Genomic DNA, 15,049 nt, shown 5'->3' on the forward strand with positions numbered 1-15,049 from the left:
TAGGATCATGGAAGCTGAGTACAAAATGAGACTTCTCTCAGACCACTCCCCCACCCAGGTCTTGACTATAGACATACCAGATATGCAGGAGACAGCATGCAGGTGGCATCTTAACATTTTGCTATTGAGAAAGCCGGAGTTTTGTAGCTTTATAAGATCTCAAATAACTCAATTTTGTGAGGACAACTGCCCCTCTACTCCAGATAAATTTCTTCTATGGGACACCCTCAAGGCATACTTGAGGGGTCAGATAATTGCGTATACAAAGATGGTCAAGGAAAATTATACGAGGGAAGTGGAGGAATTGGAAAAGGACATTACCTAATTAGGGAAGGATTTTCAGGAATCAGGCCTAGAGGACCATTACAGAGCTCTCACAAACAAGAAATTGGAATATAATACACTTCAGATGTATAGTATGGAAAAGGCTATTATGAGGTCGAGACAAAAATATTATGAATTGGGGGAGAGAGCACATAAGGTACTCACTTGGCAGTTGAGGGCAGAACAAGCCGCTAGAACAATTAATGCCATACAAATGGGGAATGGCCAGGTCTCGTACAAACTAAAGGAAATGAATGAGACCTTCAGGGAATTTTATGAAGGATTATATAAATCTGAATTGTCTGGGGACATCAATCAAGAGGACAAGTTCCTGGCCAGATTAGACGTCCCCTGCCTGAGCCCAGAGGATCAGGCAGGATTAGATCTTCCTTTTACTAAGGAAGAACTGAGTAAAGCATTGAGTGCGCTGCAAACAGGCAAGTCTCTGGGGGAGGACGGGTTCCCACCTGAGTTCTATCGAGAATTTAAAGACTTATTAATGCCTCTGTATATGGAGGTGATAGACCAGGCTAGGGAAACAAGGTCCCTGCCTGAATCTTTTGCAGTGCCGATTGTTACGCCGATTTTGAAGAACGGTAAGGATCCGCTTATACCCTCTTCCTATAGGCCAATTTCTCTCCTGAATACCGATTACAAGATCCTAGTCAAAGCCCTGGCAAATAGATTAGCATTGCATTTGCCAAAATTGATAAATAAGGATCAGACAGGCTTTGTGCAGGGAAGGCAGGCAGCAGATAATATTGGCAGATTGCTGAGTGTTATGCATCTGGCACAATCTAAAAATGAGAAGGGTCTGGCCATCTCCTTAAGATGCACAAAAGGTCTTTAATAGACTGGAGTGGGAATTTTTATTCAAGGTGCTGGAAAAGGCAGGGCTGGGACCAATTTTTCAAAACTGGATTAGGGCGCTAAATCACACGCCCAAGGTGAAAGCTGTAACCAATGGGCAGGTCTCTCCAGCCTTCCCACTTACCAGATCTAGTAGGCAAGGGTGCCCACTCTCACCAGCTCTCTTTGTGCTGGCTATGGAAACGTTGGCAGAAGCCATTCGTCAGGATCCAGCTATCAAAGGTTATAGAGTGGGCCAGAAGGAACACAAAATTAATTTGTTTGCTGATGACGTACTGATATATTTGACAGACCCTGCAACTTTTCTGCCTAGACTGCACGAGGTACTGGAGAACTATGGGGAACTTTCTAGGTATAAGATCAATTGGGATAAGAGCGAGGTGATGCCACTCACTGAGGGTTATTATAGTCAATTTAAAGGAATTAGTAGTTTAAAGTGGCCACAGGAGGGGATCAAATACCTAGGAGTTTAATACTGATAGTGACCTGAATAGCTTATATAAGTTAAATTATGTCCCCTTGCTGGGAAATTCGAGGAGGACTTAAAGAGGTGGATGGCCCTGCCTATCACTCTGGTGGGCAGGGTCAACTGCATCAAAATGAATGTGTTGCCAAGATTCCAGTATCTTTTCCAAACATTGCCTGTGCTGTTGTCCCAGGGTTTCTTCAAACAGTTATCACATATGGTTAGGAAGTTTCTTTGGAATGGTAAGGTAACAAGGGTCTCTCTGGAAAAATTAACATGGGACTATGGTCTAGGCAGATCGAGATTGCCGGACTTTAAAAAATATTATTGGGCAGCCCAATCGGGATACATCGCCTCTCTTTTTCAGGGAAGAAATGTAACATCTTGGGCACAAATTGATCTGCACTTAGTAAGTGAGAAGATAGCAGAGCATTTTATTTATAAATGGGACATTAAATTGTTGACAGGGAAGAAGTGTAGCCCCATATTAAAAAAAGTGATTAGTATCTGGGCCAAAATCAACCAGTATTTGGATATTAAAGTGGGGTTGTCCCCAAAAATGCCCTTGACTCCGAATAAATTAATACCACTGACAGTGGATAACAGGATTCTAGACATCTGGCTTCGTAAGGGAGTCAGGTGTATAGAGGACTGTTACAAGCAAGGGCAATTAATGTCATTCAAAAATAAATATGATTTATCGAATAAAACATTCCACTCCTATCTTCAAATAAGGTCTTTTCTATGGGACATATTAGGTCCAGGTATGGCCCTACCTCATTGCAGTAACATAGAGGCCCTGATTCGAAGGGAGATCAGCAAGAAATTTATTTCAGCAATGTTCCAATCAGAGGGACCCAAACCGTGTCTTCATAGGTTGAGAGAAAGATGGGAGTTGGACTTGGGTATTACAACTGATGAGAGGTGCTGGTCCGACCTGTGCCAGGAAAGCATGACCATGGTCATTAATGCAAGGTACAAGCTGGTCCAGTACAACTTTTTGTACCAATTGTACATAATGCCACAGAAAATCAATAGATCAAAACCAGAACTCCCAGATCAATGCTTTAGGTGCAGTGTTGCAACCGGGACGTTCATGCATGCAACCTGGTCATGTGCCAAGGTGAGGCCCTTTTGGGTAGATCTAGGCCAAGTCCTGGAGAAAATTATAGGTAAACAGTTCCCTCAGGACCCAGAATTGTTCCTGTTGGGAAATATATTGGACATAAGGCTTACAATGAAGCTGTCCAAATTTGAAATCCAATTTGTTTTAATCACATTGGCATTGGCCAGGAACTGCATTGCAGTGACCTGGAATTCCAACTCTATTTTTAGTATCGAGCGATGGAACAAGGAAACTCAAAGTTGCGTTTCCCTGGAGAAAATAACGTACAATCTGAGAAACAAGTATAGCACCTTTGGGAAGATTTGGCAGCCATACATGCACTACATGGGTACATGGAAGTGATTGTTCTACCGTTCCCTGCTGCGGCTCCCTCTCTCCTGCACTGATCCCGATCAAGGAAAGTCAAGAATGAGCACCGACCCGGAAGGCATCCATGGAGCCGTGATAGTCCCTGTTTTTTTTCTTTTTTTAAAAGTTATTTGTACTCTTATTCATTTCCTTAATGTTAATGTGTGTTATTTTTATTGACATTGTAGTATGAATGAAGTTTAGTTTTATAGGTGGGGGAGGGGGTGGGTAATGACGTGGGCTTGTATATACAGTCATGGAGAAAAGGAGTACATATACATGTATACGAGATTGTAAACTGCCATCGTTGGCAGGACACGGTATACAATTGTACAGGCCTGTGTGAAAAATAATAAATGAAATATTCAAAAAAACCTGCTCTTATGACTTGGCAACCAATCAGTGACATCATTACAGGGTGGCAGCCATTATATTCAGAAAGGTAATCGACTGAATGCATTGACTGGTTTTCTCTCCACAGAAGGTGCTTGACCCACAGAGTATTTTCAGCATTGGCTTTTTAACCAGCAGCGTGGCCTTATATCAGTGGGAAGGTCATTGATGAAGCAGTTGAATGTGGTTTGACCCAAGTTGTTGCCCTGGGAAACACCTTCATATCCTGTAACTAAGGTGACCAACCTCCCAGCTGCTCATCAGAACCCTCTTCCTCAGCGCTGGTTATGTTTCAGACCGATGGACAGTTTTCCGCCCCAGTTTACATAAACTTCGAGGTTACCAAGACTCTTCACCCATGCTCAATCAACTTGTACCATGATGTGCAGGACCATCATTCTCACTTCATCTCTACAGCTCAGACTGTGTTGGGACTAGTACTGCAGTGAGTTCTGAGCAGTTTCAAGGTATCACATGGTTTGGAGGAGCTTTGTGACACTGAGGACAGCAAAAGGATGCAGAGGATGGATCATCCATTCTGCACATTTGCCAGAAGACAATTTGGAACACACTGACCTCAATCTTTCCATCGATGTTCAAGGTTGTGTTTCACTGAAAAGATAGAACCCCAGAGCCCCAAATTAAATCAGCCCACCACCACCTCAACTGCAGAACTATTATACTGTTCCCACTCATAGATTTCTAGCTTGATGGTAGAAGCAGGGATAGGATTACAGATTATGGCCAACTTTTCTACACTCCATACATGTTCACCAAATGCACCTACAAAACTGAAATTTTTACTCAATAACCTATCTACCAGTGTGGGTATTTTTGAACCATCTTCAAACTAGAGAGGGGAGCATACAAGTCTTCACCTCTGATGCTTGTGACAAATGTCCTTGTGAACAAATACAACCGTTTCAAATTACTGATGGATCTCAATTAACTACATTGAATGATCGCCTATGTACAGCCTCCAATAACAGCGCTTGGTAAGATACTTAGAAATAATTTTGTAGTTGACATGCAGTGAATTCCAAGATAAATTACTGAATATAGCAGATGAAAAATCCATTTGCAAGTAGCTTGACAAGTATAGTTTCCTTGTATTTTCTGAACATTATTAAACAATGCAATAATTTAGTAAATTTATTATTTCGTCAATTTAGCAAATTTATTATTCATTCCTAACTGGACACAAAACATAAAACATGGATCTCTAGACTGTTGCAATTTTATTAACTTTTACTATCCTTGCCATGTTATTTAGAAGAAAATTTGTCAAGTGTGAGAAATTGTGTAAATGAAAGACCAAGAGAGCAAACTACAATGAACTTGGGTGCAGCTGACGGATACTTTACATCACTGGTTGAGGCTGAATTACTCACTGTTTAGAAGGTTGCTGACCCCATGGCACACTTTCTGATGAACTGTCTTCTGCCATACTTCCAGTATCGTTGCTGTCATCCTAAGCAATAGCACAAAGACAATACTAGAAATAACTGATCTTTACAAACTACTGACAAGCACATACTTTTATACAACAAATAAATGCTACAATTTTTCTCCCACCATCCAACCAGTACTGATACTCTAATGGAGAAGCAAATAAAAGTTGATATTTTGAATTGCCAACTTTTACATCAATTATGTTGGGGTGGTCATAAAAATAGAATTCATGTTTTGAGTCTGGGATACCTCATTTCCAAGGAAGCTTCAAAACCCAAAACATTAACTGTTTCACTTTTCAGATGTTACTTGACCTGATGCAGTATTGTTTTCTTTTCAATATTTTTAATAAAATTTACATTAAAAAGTACTTAATATATATTAAAAGTCAAAAAATAGAAAAGTACAGACTGTATACTCAAAAAGTATACTCAAAATTTTATCCACAGTACCCTGCATTCTTAATCAAACAATTTATATTTAGGTAATATTCTGTTATAAAAGAAAATCTAATCCCACTACCAAAATTGAAGCTGTTTGCAAAAGAGAAAAAAAGATTCCCTGTTGCAGAAATACCTCTGCATTAATACCAACACCTCTGTATTAATACCAAATCACAGTGTTTGAAAATTTAAATATGATATTGAATATTGAATCTTTTCTAAATTTAAACATGACATAATGTCACATAACCATTGAATGTGAGTAGACGGAGCAACGTTCTTCCATCTAAGCAACACTGCCTGCCTAGCCAAAAGAGAAATAAAAGCCAATACATGCACATCAGATGCCATTAAAGTTATGCCTCTCTCTCCAATAATACTGAACAAAGCAGTTAATCTTTAATGTAATCATTTTTGAAGGAAGTCTTACTTCTTTTGAACAACTATTTTATTTTATCATTATTTACAGATTAGAGATTTTTTGCAATCTCAAATGCATACATTTCCCAAGAGTTTTGACAAAAAATTAATAGATGTAATTTTTAATTTGCAACCTTTTTATAATGGTTCAATATCTAACATTTATGACATGTTGTTGGGAACAAGTGGGGCTCCATTATATAAAATTAAAATGCCTGGGAACAGGACCTACAGTTTTCAGTTTCCAAAGAAATTTTAGAATGTAATTTTTAAATTGGTTAATGCCTCATCTTTATGTGCTCACCACTCCCTCCTACAATTTAAAGTAGCCCATAGGGCCCACATATCCAAGCTAAACTCTGTTTTTAGGCAGATATATTTCCCCAGATGCAATAATGGAGATGTATCACTAATTCATATGTTTTGGACATGTCCAAGTCTTGGGATATTCTGGAAGGAAGTACTTCAAACTTTTTCTGTATTTTTTATAATAAAATTTAAGTCTAATCCTTTAACTGTTTTGCTTGAGGCAGTATTTCAAATTTCTCACTTTTATTTTCCATTTCCAATTTTTTTTAATTGGGTGATGGTGGAACAAGTGTATTTTTTAGGGTGAATTACAGAACAAGAGGCCAATCTTTACTTTAAACGAAGTCTTACACAAACTTGCATCACTTCAAACTATGCAAATTAAGTAACCTTTCAGCAGTTAGTAGAAATGAGGAATGGAACATTTTTCATTGGGTCAACATAATGCAGCCCTAACATTTGAAAAATGTGGTACTCCCTCCCCCCAAAATTTAAAATCTAACCCGTTAGTAGAGAATGAGCTAAGATACATGTTGCTTCGAGATATAACACAAATAAGAACTTCTCTTCCACAATCAGTATCGGAGCACCACAGTGGTGTGTTCTTAGCCCCTTGCTCTACTCACTTTGCACCTACGACAATACAACAATAACAAAATCTACAAATTTGCCAATGATACCACAGTAGTGGTATCTACTGTGGATGGGGATGAGTCAACATACAGGATGGAGATTGAAAACTTGGCTGAATGATGCCCCAACAACAACCTTGCACTCGCATCACCAAAACTAAGGAGCTGATTGTTGACTTCAGGAAAGGAAAGCCAGAGGTGTACAATCCAGTGATCATTGGGAGATCAGAGGTTGAGAAGAAGAGAAAATTTAGATTCTTGGGAGTCACTATCTTGGAGGATCTTTCCTGGACCCAAGACACTAATGGCATCATGAAGAAAGCACGTCAGAACTCGGGAGTTTGCGGAGGTTTGGTATGACATCGTAAACCCTGGCAAATTTCTTTTTTTTTTTAAATTTTTTATTTTTCACACCATAAATCACAATAGCCATGATATACACTTTTTCTTTTTCACACATTTACAGTGACTTTTTCAACCCTGGCAAATTTCTAAAGATATGTGGAGAAAAGTGTGCTGACCATCTGCATCACAGTCTGGTATGGGAACACCAATACCCCTGAGCTTAAAGCCCTCCAAAAGCCCTGAGCATCACAGGCAAAACTCTGCCCATTATTGAGAACAGCTACAGAGAATGCTACCATTGGAGAGCAGCAACAACCATCAAAGACCCTCATCACCCAGCACATGTTCTGTTCTCGCTGCTGCAATCAGGAAAGAGGTATAGGTGTCGCAAGACTCACACCATGAGGTTCAGGAACAAATGCTATCTTTCCACCAACAAACTGCTCAATGACAAATTCAATCAGAAACTCCTTTAAGAACTCTTACTTTTGCACTTTATTGATTTTCTTTTGTTTTCTCTGTATTGCAATTTGTTTACATTCGTTATCTGTTTACAGTTCTTTTATTTGTTCATATGTTTGCACTACCAATTAGTGGCAATTCACGCAGGAAAAAGGAACCTCAGGGTTGTATGTAATGTTATGTATGTACTCTGAAAATAAACCTGAAATAAAATCTCATTTTAGCAATCTGCTTGCTAACTCTTAATGCAGAAAAATAAACTGAAGGAGCATTACTGTATGTTTGGTCTTCTCTCCTGCAACATATTCAGGCTTTTAGGAAACACATGAGAAAAACCACCTACAAGTTCAATGAAATGTTTGAACCATGTTAAAATGTGTGCATGTAATCAGAATATAACATGGCACTTCTGTAATCAAGTGCTATCAAAACTGAATGAGAGCTGTAAATGGCTACACCTTGGTGGTCCAGTAGCCAAACAGCACTAATTAAATTTAGTACAGTAAAACCCCTGATCTGACACCTCTTGGGATTGCAGATGCTGGATTTGCTGATTTTCTGGTTGCACTCTTACAAAACCTAACTTATACACCTGCATGAAGAATAAACAGTTTAAAAAAAAAGACAGTGCAAAATGTAATTTGAAAAGAAATGAACATCATAGTCCAAAATTATGTAAAGTTCACTTTAATCAGGTAATTCTCATAACTTAGAAAATTTAAATTTGAACTCTGGTCGCTGGCACCTTTGCAGCGTTGTGCTGACTGCTATGTGAACCGTGCTGCCATCAGAATTAATTCACCTTCTACCAAGTTTAAAGATAAAGCCTTACTCATATAGTCATAAAAATAGACTCTTACTAGCCAGGGATAGTGAGACTCTTTGGGAGAATCACCCTTGCAGTGAGCAGCATTGGCCGACCCTTCAACCTGGTTGATGTCATTTTACTCAAACAGAACTTTATTCAAACAGCTGCTGCAAGTTGGACATGAGGGCTGAATAATTCCTCCCATCTTCACCAAGGGGTTGTGTGTTGCTTCAGAGACCTTTCATTTTTACAACTAAACATTTTTATTTAAATTTTTATTAATACTTACTTATCACAACTTATTTATTTCCTCGAATTTTTTTTTTTTGCTGGTTGTTTTGGATTGCTGGTTGCTTGAATGCTAAATCAACAACCTTGTGCTCAACATTAGCAAAACCAAGATAAATGTGGACTTCAGGGGAACACGACCCAGTCCTCATTAAGGGCTCAGTAGAGAGAGGGTCAAGAAGTTCAAATTCCTGAGCGACAACATCTCCAAAGATGTGTCCTCGAACCTCCCCATTGATCCAATCACAAAGAAGGCTCGCCAGCGGCTATACTCTGAGGTGTTTGAGGAGATTCGGTGCGTAATCGAAGATTCTCAAAAACTTAGACAGGTGATTCAGGAGAGCATTCTGGCTGGTTGCATCACTGTCTGGCATGGAGGCGCCAAATCTCAGGACAAGAATAAATTCCAGAGGCATGTTAACTCGGCCTGTGACATCACAGGCACCAGACTTCATTCCATCAAGAACATTTATAAGAGGCAGTGTCTTAAAAAAAGCAGCCTCTATCCTCAAAGACCCCCACCACCCAGGCCATGCCCTCTTCACTCTGCTACCATCAGGAATGAGGTACAGGAGTCTGAAGATGAGCATTCAGTGGCACAGGGACAGCTTATTCCCCCCTGCCATCAGATTCCTGAATGATCAATGAACCAAAGACGCTGCCTTACTTTCCGTGCAATTCAATTTTTACATACAATTTTATATATTATTGTTGTCAGGTGGTTCATAACATCAATGTTTGTTGCTGCAAAACACCAAATTCTGATTCTGTATTCCAGATGCCTTGGATTTTACAGTTATTCCATTCAGAAGCAAGGCAGAATGGAGACTGGCCAAGCAGAAAGGCTTGGGGAGACTTAAGCTGAAAGAATGCCTGTATGGTTTAAGAATTGAGCAATAATAAGACCCTGAAAAATAATTGATCATGAAAACCACCTGCAAGGGGAACATTTAGAATGGTCTTTCAATCCTTTGATAAGCATCAATGTATTAACAATGTCTTAAGCAGGGGTATTTGCAAGGGTTTGAATGGGTTTAGAAAGTGTCTACACTGCACAAATCAAATGAGTGTGATGAGCTGGATGGGCAAGTTGCCACAAGGGGATTATGATTTAGGGCAATTAGAGAACTTGCTCATGAATCAGAAAGATTGGAAACGTAATATGCCTGCCTACAGGAGTTTCAATAAAGGAAAAATGGGGACCAATTTTTATAAAAAAAGGATAACTGATAGCATGAACAAGAAAAACCTTTAAAACACTGTCATGAAGAAACCTAACTGAGGGACCAAAGAAGTTAAAAAAAAGAAATTCTGCAGATGCTGGGGTCTTGAGCAATACATGAATGTGCTGCAGAAACTCATCAGATTACACAGCAAGGAAGTAAAGGGCAGTTAACGTTTTGGGTTTGAGCCCTTCGTTAGAATGTGGAAAAGCAGGTAGAAGCCAGAATAAAATTGTGGGTGGAGAGGGGAGGACGAGATGAGTGGAGGGAGAAAGGGACCAAAGAACAGTTTGTTGTGACCTTCCCTATGTCAGAGGCACTGGTCACAAACTGGGATATCGCTTCATTAAGTAACTTTGCTCTGTCTGCATCAATGACAGGGATCTTCTAGTGCCAACCATTTCAATTCTGGGCCCCACTCCCATGCTGACATGTCTCTCCCTCATGTTCTGTCAAACCAAGACCACCCATAAATTGGAGGAGCTACACCTAATGTTCTGTCTGGGCACTCTGCAACCAGATGGCATTAACATCACCTTCTCAGGTTCCTACTAGTCGACTCCCTTTCTTCCCCATCCTTGTCTTCTTTCCTCCAGCTCTCCACACCTTCCCTCTCCATTCACAGAACCTTCCCCCTCCCCCTGTTTCCTCGCTTATCCACCCATTACCTCCTGCCTGTGGGACTGTGCTCCTCCCTCTGCCCCTCCCACCCACCATTCTGTTGAGAGGCCTGTCTACATTTTGCTCATACCTTGATAATGGGTTCAGATTAGATCTCAGATTTCTTGTCAGAGTACATGCAAAACATCACAAACAACCCCTGAGGTTCTTGTTCCTGCAGAAAAGGCAGAATTTACCACTTATTGGGAGTGCAAAAAAAATGGACACAATGAACACATGTAAACAAAGAAAGAACTGGAAACCGGTAACAAATGTAAACAAACTGACTGTGCAATACAGAGAGAATTAAAAACAAAAAGTGCAAAAGTAAGAGCCCTTAAATGAGTCTCTGATGAGTCTGTTGAGGAGTTTGATGGTGGAGCAAAGGCAGCTGTTCCTGAACTTGATGGTGCGAATCTTGTGGCACCTAGACCTTTCCTGATGGCAGCAGCAAGAAAAATATGTGTTGGGTGTTGTGGATTTTGATGATTGCTTGCTGCTCTCCAACGACAGAGTTCCCTGTAGATGCTCTCGATAGTGAGGAGGGTTTTGCCTGTGGTGTCCTGGGCTGTGTCCACTACATTTTGGAGGGCTTAATGCTCAGGGGTATTGGTGTCCCCATACTTTCCACCACATATATGTAGAAATTTACCAGAGTTTCTGGTGTCATGCAAAACCTCCGCAAACTCCCAAGGAAGTAGAGGAACTAATATGTTTTCTTCATGATGTCATTAGTGTGTTGGGTCCAGGAAATATCCTCTGATATACTGACTCCCAAGAACTGAAATTTGCTCGCCCTTTCCACTTCTGATCCTGGATTGTATACCTCTGATTCCTGAAGTCAACAATCATCTCCTTGGTTTTGGTGATATTGAGTGCGAGGTGGTTGATGGTGCACCATTTGGCCAAGTTTTCAATCTCCCTCCTGTATGCCGACTCGTCACCTTTATCCACTACCTATTGAATACTGCTGTTTGTTTGTAAATGATGTCATTATCGTACCGACCCACACAGTCATAGGTGTAAAGTGAGTAGAGCAAGGGCTGAGAATGCAGCCCGGTGGTGCTGTGGTACTGATGGAGATTGTGAAGATATTCTTACCAATCCTCAATGTTGTCTGAAGGTGAGGAAATCCACGATCCAATTACACAGTGGGGCATTGAGTCCCAGGTCTTGGAGCTTGCTGATAAGTTTTGAGGGGATGATGGTGTTGAATGCCAAAACATTGATTATGTATCTTTATCTTTGCTATATAAAATACACTGTTTTACCTGCTGAGTTTCTCCAGCTTTGCGCTTTTACTTCAATCCTGTGTCTGTAGACTTTTATGTTCTACCCCCAAAAAACTCAGTTTGTTAACATTAAGGAATAATGGGGGAGCTATTAAAATGTTTGTATATGTAATCCACCAAATTACAAGTGTAAAACAAAAAGAGGGGAAAAAGTATAGCAATATTATCCAGAAACAGATTTGGGCAACAAGAATGTTGATGGTAAATCAGAGAAAGAATTTCTGAATTATGTACAAGAGAATTTTTTTTTTTCCGTCAACTCCAGCCATTGTAGGAGGAAAAAAACTGCTGAATCAATGGTATACAGTAACCTATGTTTCATTAGGGAACAAATTATTATATTAGGGTTATATTACAGTTAAGCAAAAATGCACTTCACTGGATGGCTAATTTCAGTGAGCTGGAAAACAATCAGGATTGGCTAGAGTAGAATCAAAACCAATAATTGAATATTTTAAAGGCTCAGAGAACAGGCAAGTCCCCAGAAAGGCGAACCAAACCTAGAACTTCAGGATAATGGTTAAAATGAGACACAATGAGGAAGTTTAAAATATGTAAAATTCATAATGTAGATGACAACCAAACTTAAATATTGGAAGTACTGAACAGATACAAAACAGATGGTGGCTAAACTGAAAGAAGAAAAGATAAATGGCTTATTTAAAAAGGGTGTCTAAAACTTTTTTTAAAATTAAAGATGATGAATAAAAGGATAGTGGAAGGAAGAGTGAGTTGACAGCTGACAGGATGTGTGGATTCACAGGACACAGTCTGGGCATTAAAATTAAAATTTGTGTATGGAATTGTACAACATGGAATAAGCACATTGGCCCAAATTCTCACCAGAGGAGGATGATATCAATGCTGCAGCAAGGGGAACAAACAGCAATATTCAATAGGATAAGATGGGATAAAACATGACACTCTAAGCCACTCGCCTCTTGTGATAATAAACACCAAAACAATTGATATGGTTTATGAAATTGCAAGGGGAACAAACAAGGTCACCATGGAATTAATAACAACAAGTTGGGCTCAGCTAAATAACCCAAGGAACAATAAATTAATGAATGTGATTTACAACACTATTTGCATGGATCCTCCACTGGTACTTTGCAAAGTATAATATTTTCAAGCAAATTGACAGCCATGGAATTCAAGGAAGGATATCAGTACAAGTTTGAATGTGTTTCAAGAATTAAATAAATACATTTGAAAATTTCTTTGGAAAGGAAAGATGTCAAGTGTATCCACAGAAAAAAATTAACATGGAAATATGAACTGGAAGGTTTGCAATTTCCAAATTTCAGAAATTACCACCAGGTGGCTCAACTGAGATTTCTTATTTTACTATTTGAAGCATCGAGAAAACCAGCTTGGGTTAAAATAAAATTGGAGAGAACTTCGCAGAAGAATTCATTTACAAATGGGATTTAAAATTAATAACTGGTGCGAGAGAAGCACCTTTGCTTAATCATTTGATTAATATTTGGAACAAGATGAATAATGAAATTGGATCTAAAGGTAGTATTTTGCCAAAACAGCTTTCTTTCAAATTAATCTCATACCTTTTACTAAAGACAATCAATTTATGAATATTTGGTTTCATAATGGAATTAAAACTGTAGAGGATTGTTTTAAAAAGATCAGTTATGTTATTTCAACAATGAAGAAACAAGTATGGAATTTTACAAAATACACTTTTCTACCATTTACAGTTGAGAGGATATTTGCAGGAAAAGTTAGATTCAACTATGCTTTTACTGGCTGTAGTGAGCTTGAGGCTCTTATTAGGAAAGGTTATACTAAAAAAATTATTTCTGTAATGTACCTCTTTCTACAAGCAGGCACCATTAAAAAATGAGTTCATAAATCAAGACAGAAACAGGAGGTTTCTGTGGGGTGTAGCGAGATGGTGTAGGAAGAAGACATGCAATTCCACCTCTCCCCAGTTGAACTATTTAATGCCCGAATTGAAAAGTCTGAAAAGTTTTAAATAAAGTTTCTGAAGGTGTCTGAAGATTGAAGATAGACAATGGCTACAAATGTGAAGAAACCAAAAGTTCAATTGCAAAAGAAATTACCTTATAAAAGTGCTGAAGAATTGAGGCCTACTCACCAGAGTGAAGCCACGGAGTTGACTGATCCAGCTCCTAAAGCTCAATGAACTCCTGGACAGATAAGTATGACGCTGGCACCCATCTTGCAACCGCAAGATGACGCTGGCGCCCATCTTGCAACTGCAAGATGACGCCGGCATCGTTACCCGCCCGGCTGACTCTGATACGTTTGCCCGTGATGCCGGGCGCACTGGCGAAGCGGCCGAGTGGCGTTTTACAACCTCGTGCGGTTCTGCTATTGTGCCCGGCGGCCCTGTCACGCGCAGTGGTGCATCAGAAGACGAGCCTGCGCGGTCGATCGCGCTGCTGGGCATGCGCAGAGTGATGCAAGTGCGCGATCTGTTCCTAAAGCTGGGTGACAGACTGTACACAATACTCCAGATGTGGCCTCACCAATATCTTGCATAGTTGCAACCTGACATCCCATCCTCTGTTCTCAATGCCCTGACCTGCAAAGACAAGCATGCAAAATGCCTCCTTCACCACTCTACTGCGACACTCCTTTCAGGGAACTAAGTCTATGTATCCCAAAGTCTCTCTGTTCTATAGCACACTCTCCAAGGCCCTGCCATTTACTGTGCAAGTCCAGCAATGGTTTGACTTGTCAGCGTTTTAAATTTCATCTGCCATTCCTTGGCCACTTTCCCAGTTCTTCAAGATTCAGTTGCAATCTCAGGCCGTTTTCACCATCCATAATACTACCAATTTTGTGTTCATCTTCAAAATTACTAATCACACCAACTACGTTCTTACGTACATCATTAATATGGATGACAAACAAGTGACCACTGATCCCTGCGGCACAGCACTGATCACAGGCCTTTAATCTGATATACAACCTACTACTACCACTTTCTGCTTCATACCACAAAGCCACATTTATATCCAATTGGCAAGCTCGCTCTGGATCCCATGTGGATCCCATAGTAGATTTGCTAAAGTCCATGTAGACAAATCTACCACCCTGCCCTCGTCAATCATCCTGGTTACTGCTTCAAAATAAAAACCTCAGTTTAATTCAGGAGACATGCATAAAGCCATGCAAACTATTCCGAATTAGTAATTTTT

At 39.8% G+C, this 15,049-nt stretch overlaps 1 protein-coding gene across 10 annotated transcripts in view; it reads right to left on the reverse strand.

Moving 5' to 3' along the window:
* senp6a (SUMO specific peptidase 6a) overlaps window positions 1-15,049 on the reverse strand; it is a 194,197-nt gene that overhangs the window by 12,240 nt on the left and 166,908 nt on the right. For all 10 annotated transcript variants that reach the window (XM_069932103.1, XM_069932104.1, XM_069932102.1 and 7 more), the window contains one exon: window positions 4,919-4,998. In XM_069932103.1, coding sequence (XP_069788204.1) covers window positions 4,919-4,998 — 80 coding nt within the window. The remainder of the gene's footprint in view (window positions 1-4,918; window positions 4,999-15,049) is intronic.

This window comes from Narcine bancroftii, chromosome 4, assembly GCF_036971445.1.
Source record: "Narcine bancroftii isolate sNarBan1 chromosome 4, sNarBan1.hap1, whole genome shotgun sequence".
NCBI classification, from domain to species: domain Eukaryota; kingdom Metazoa; phylum Chordata; class Chondrichthyes; order Torpediniformes; family Narcinidae; genus Narcine; species Narcine bancroftii.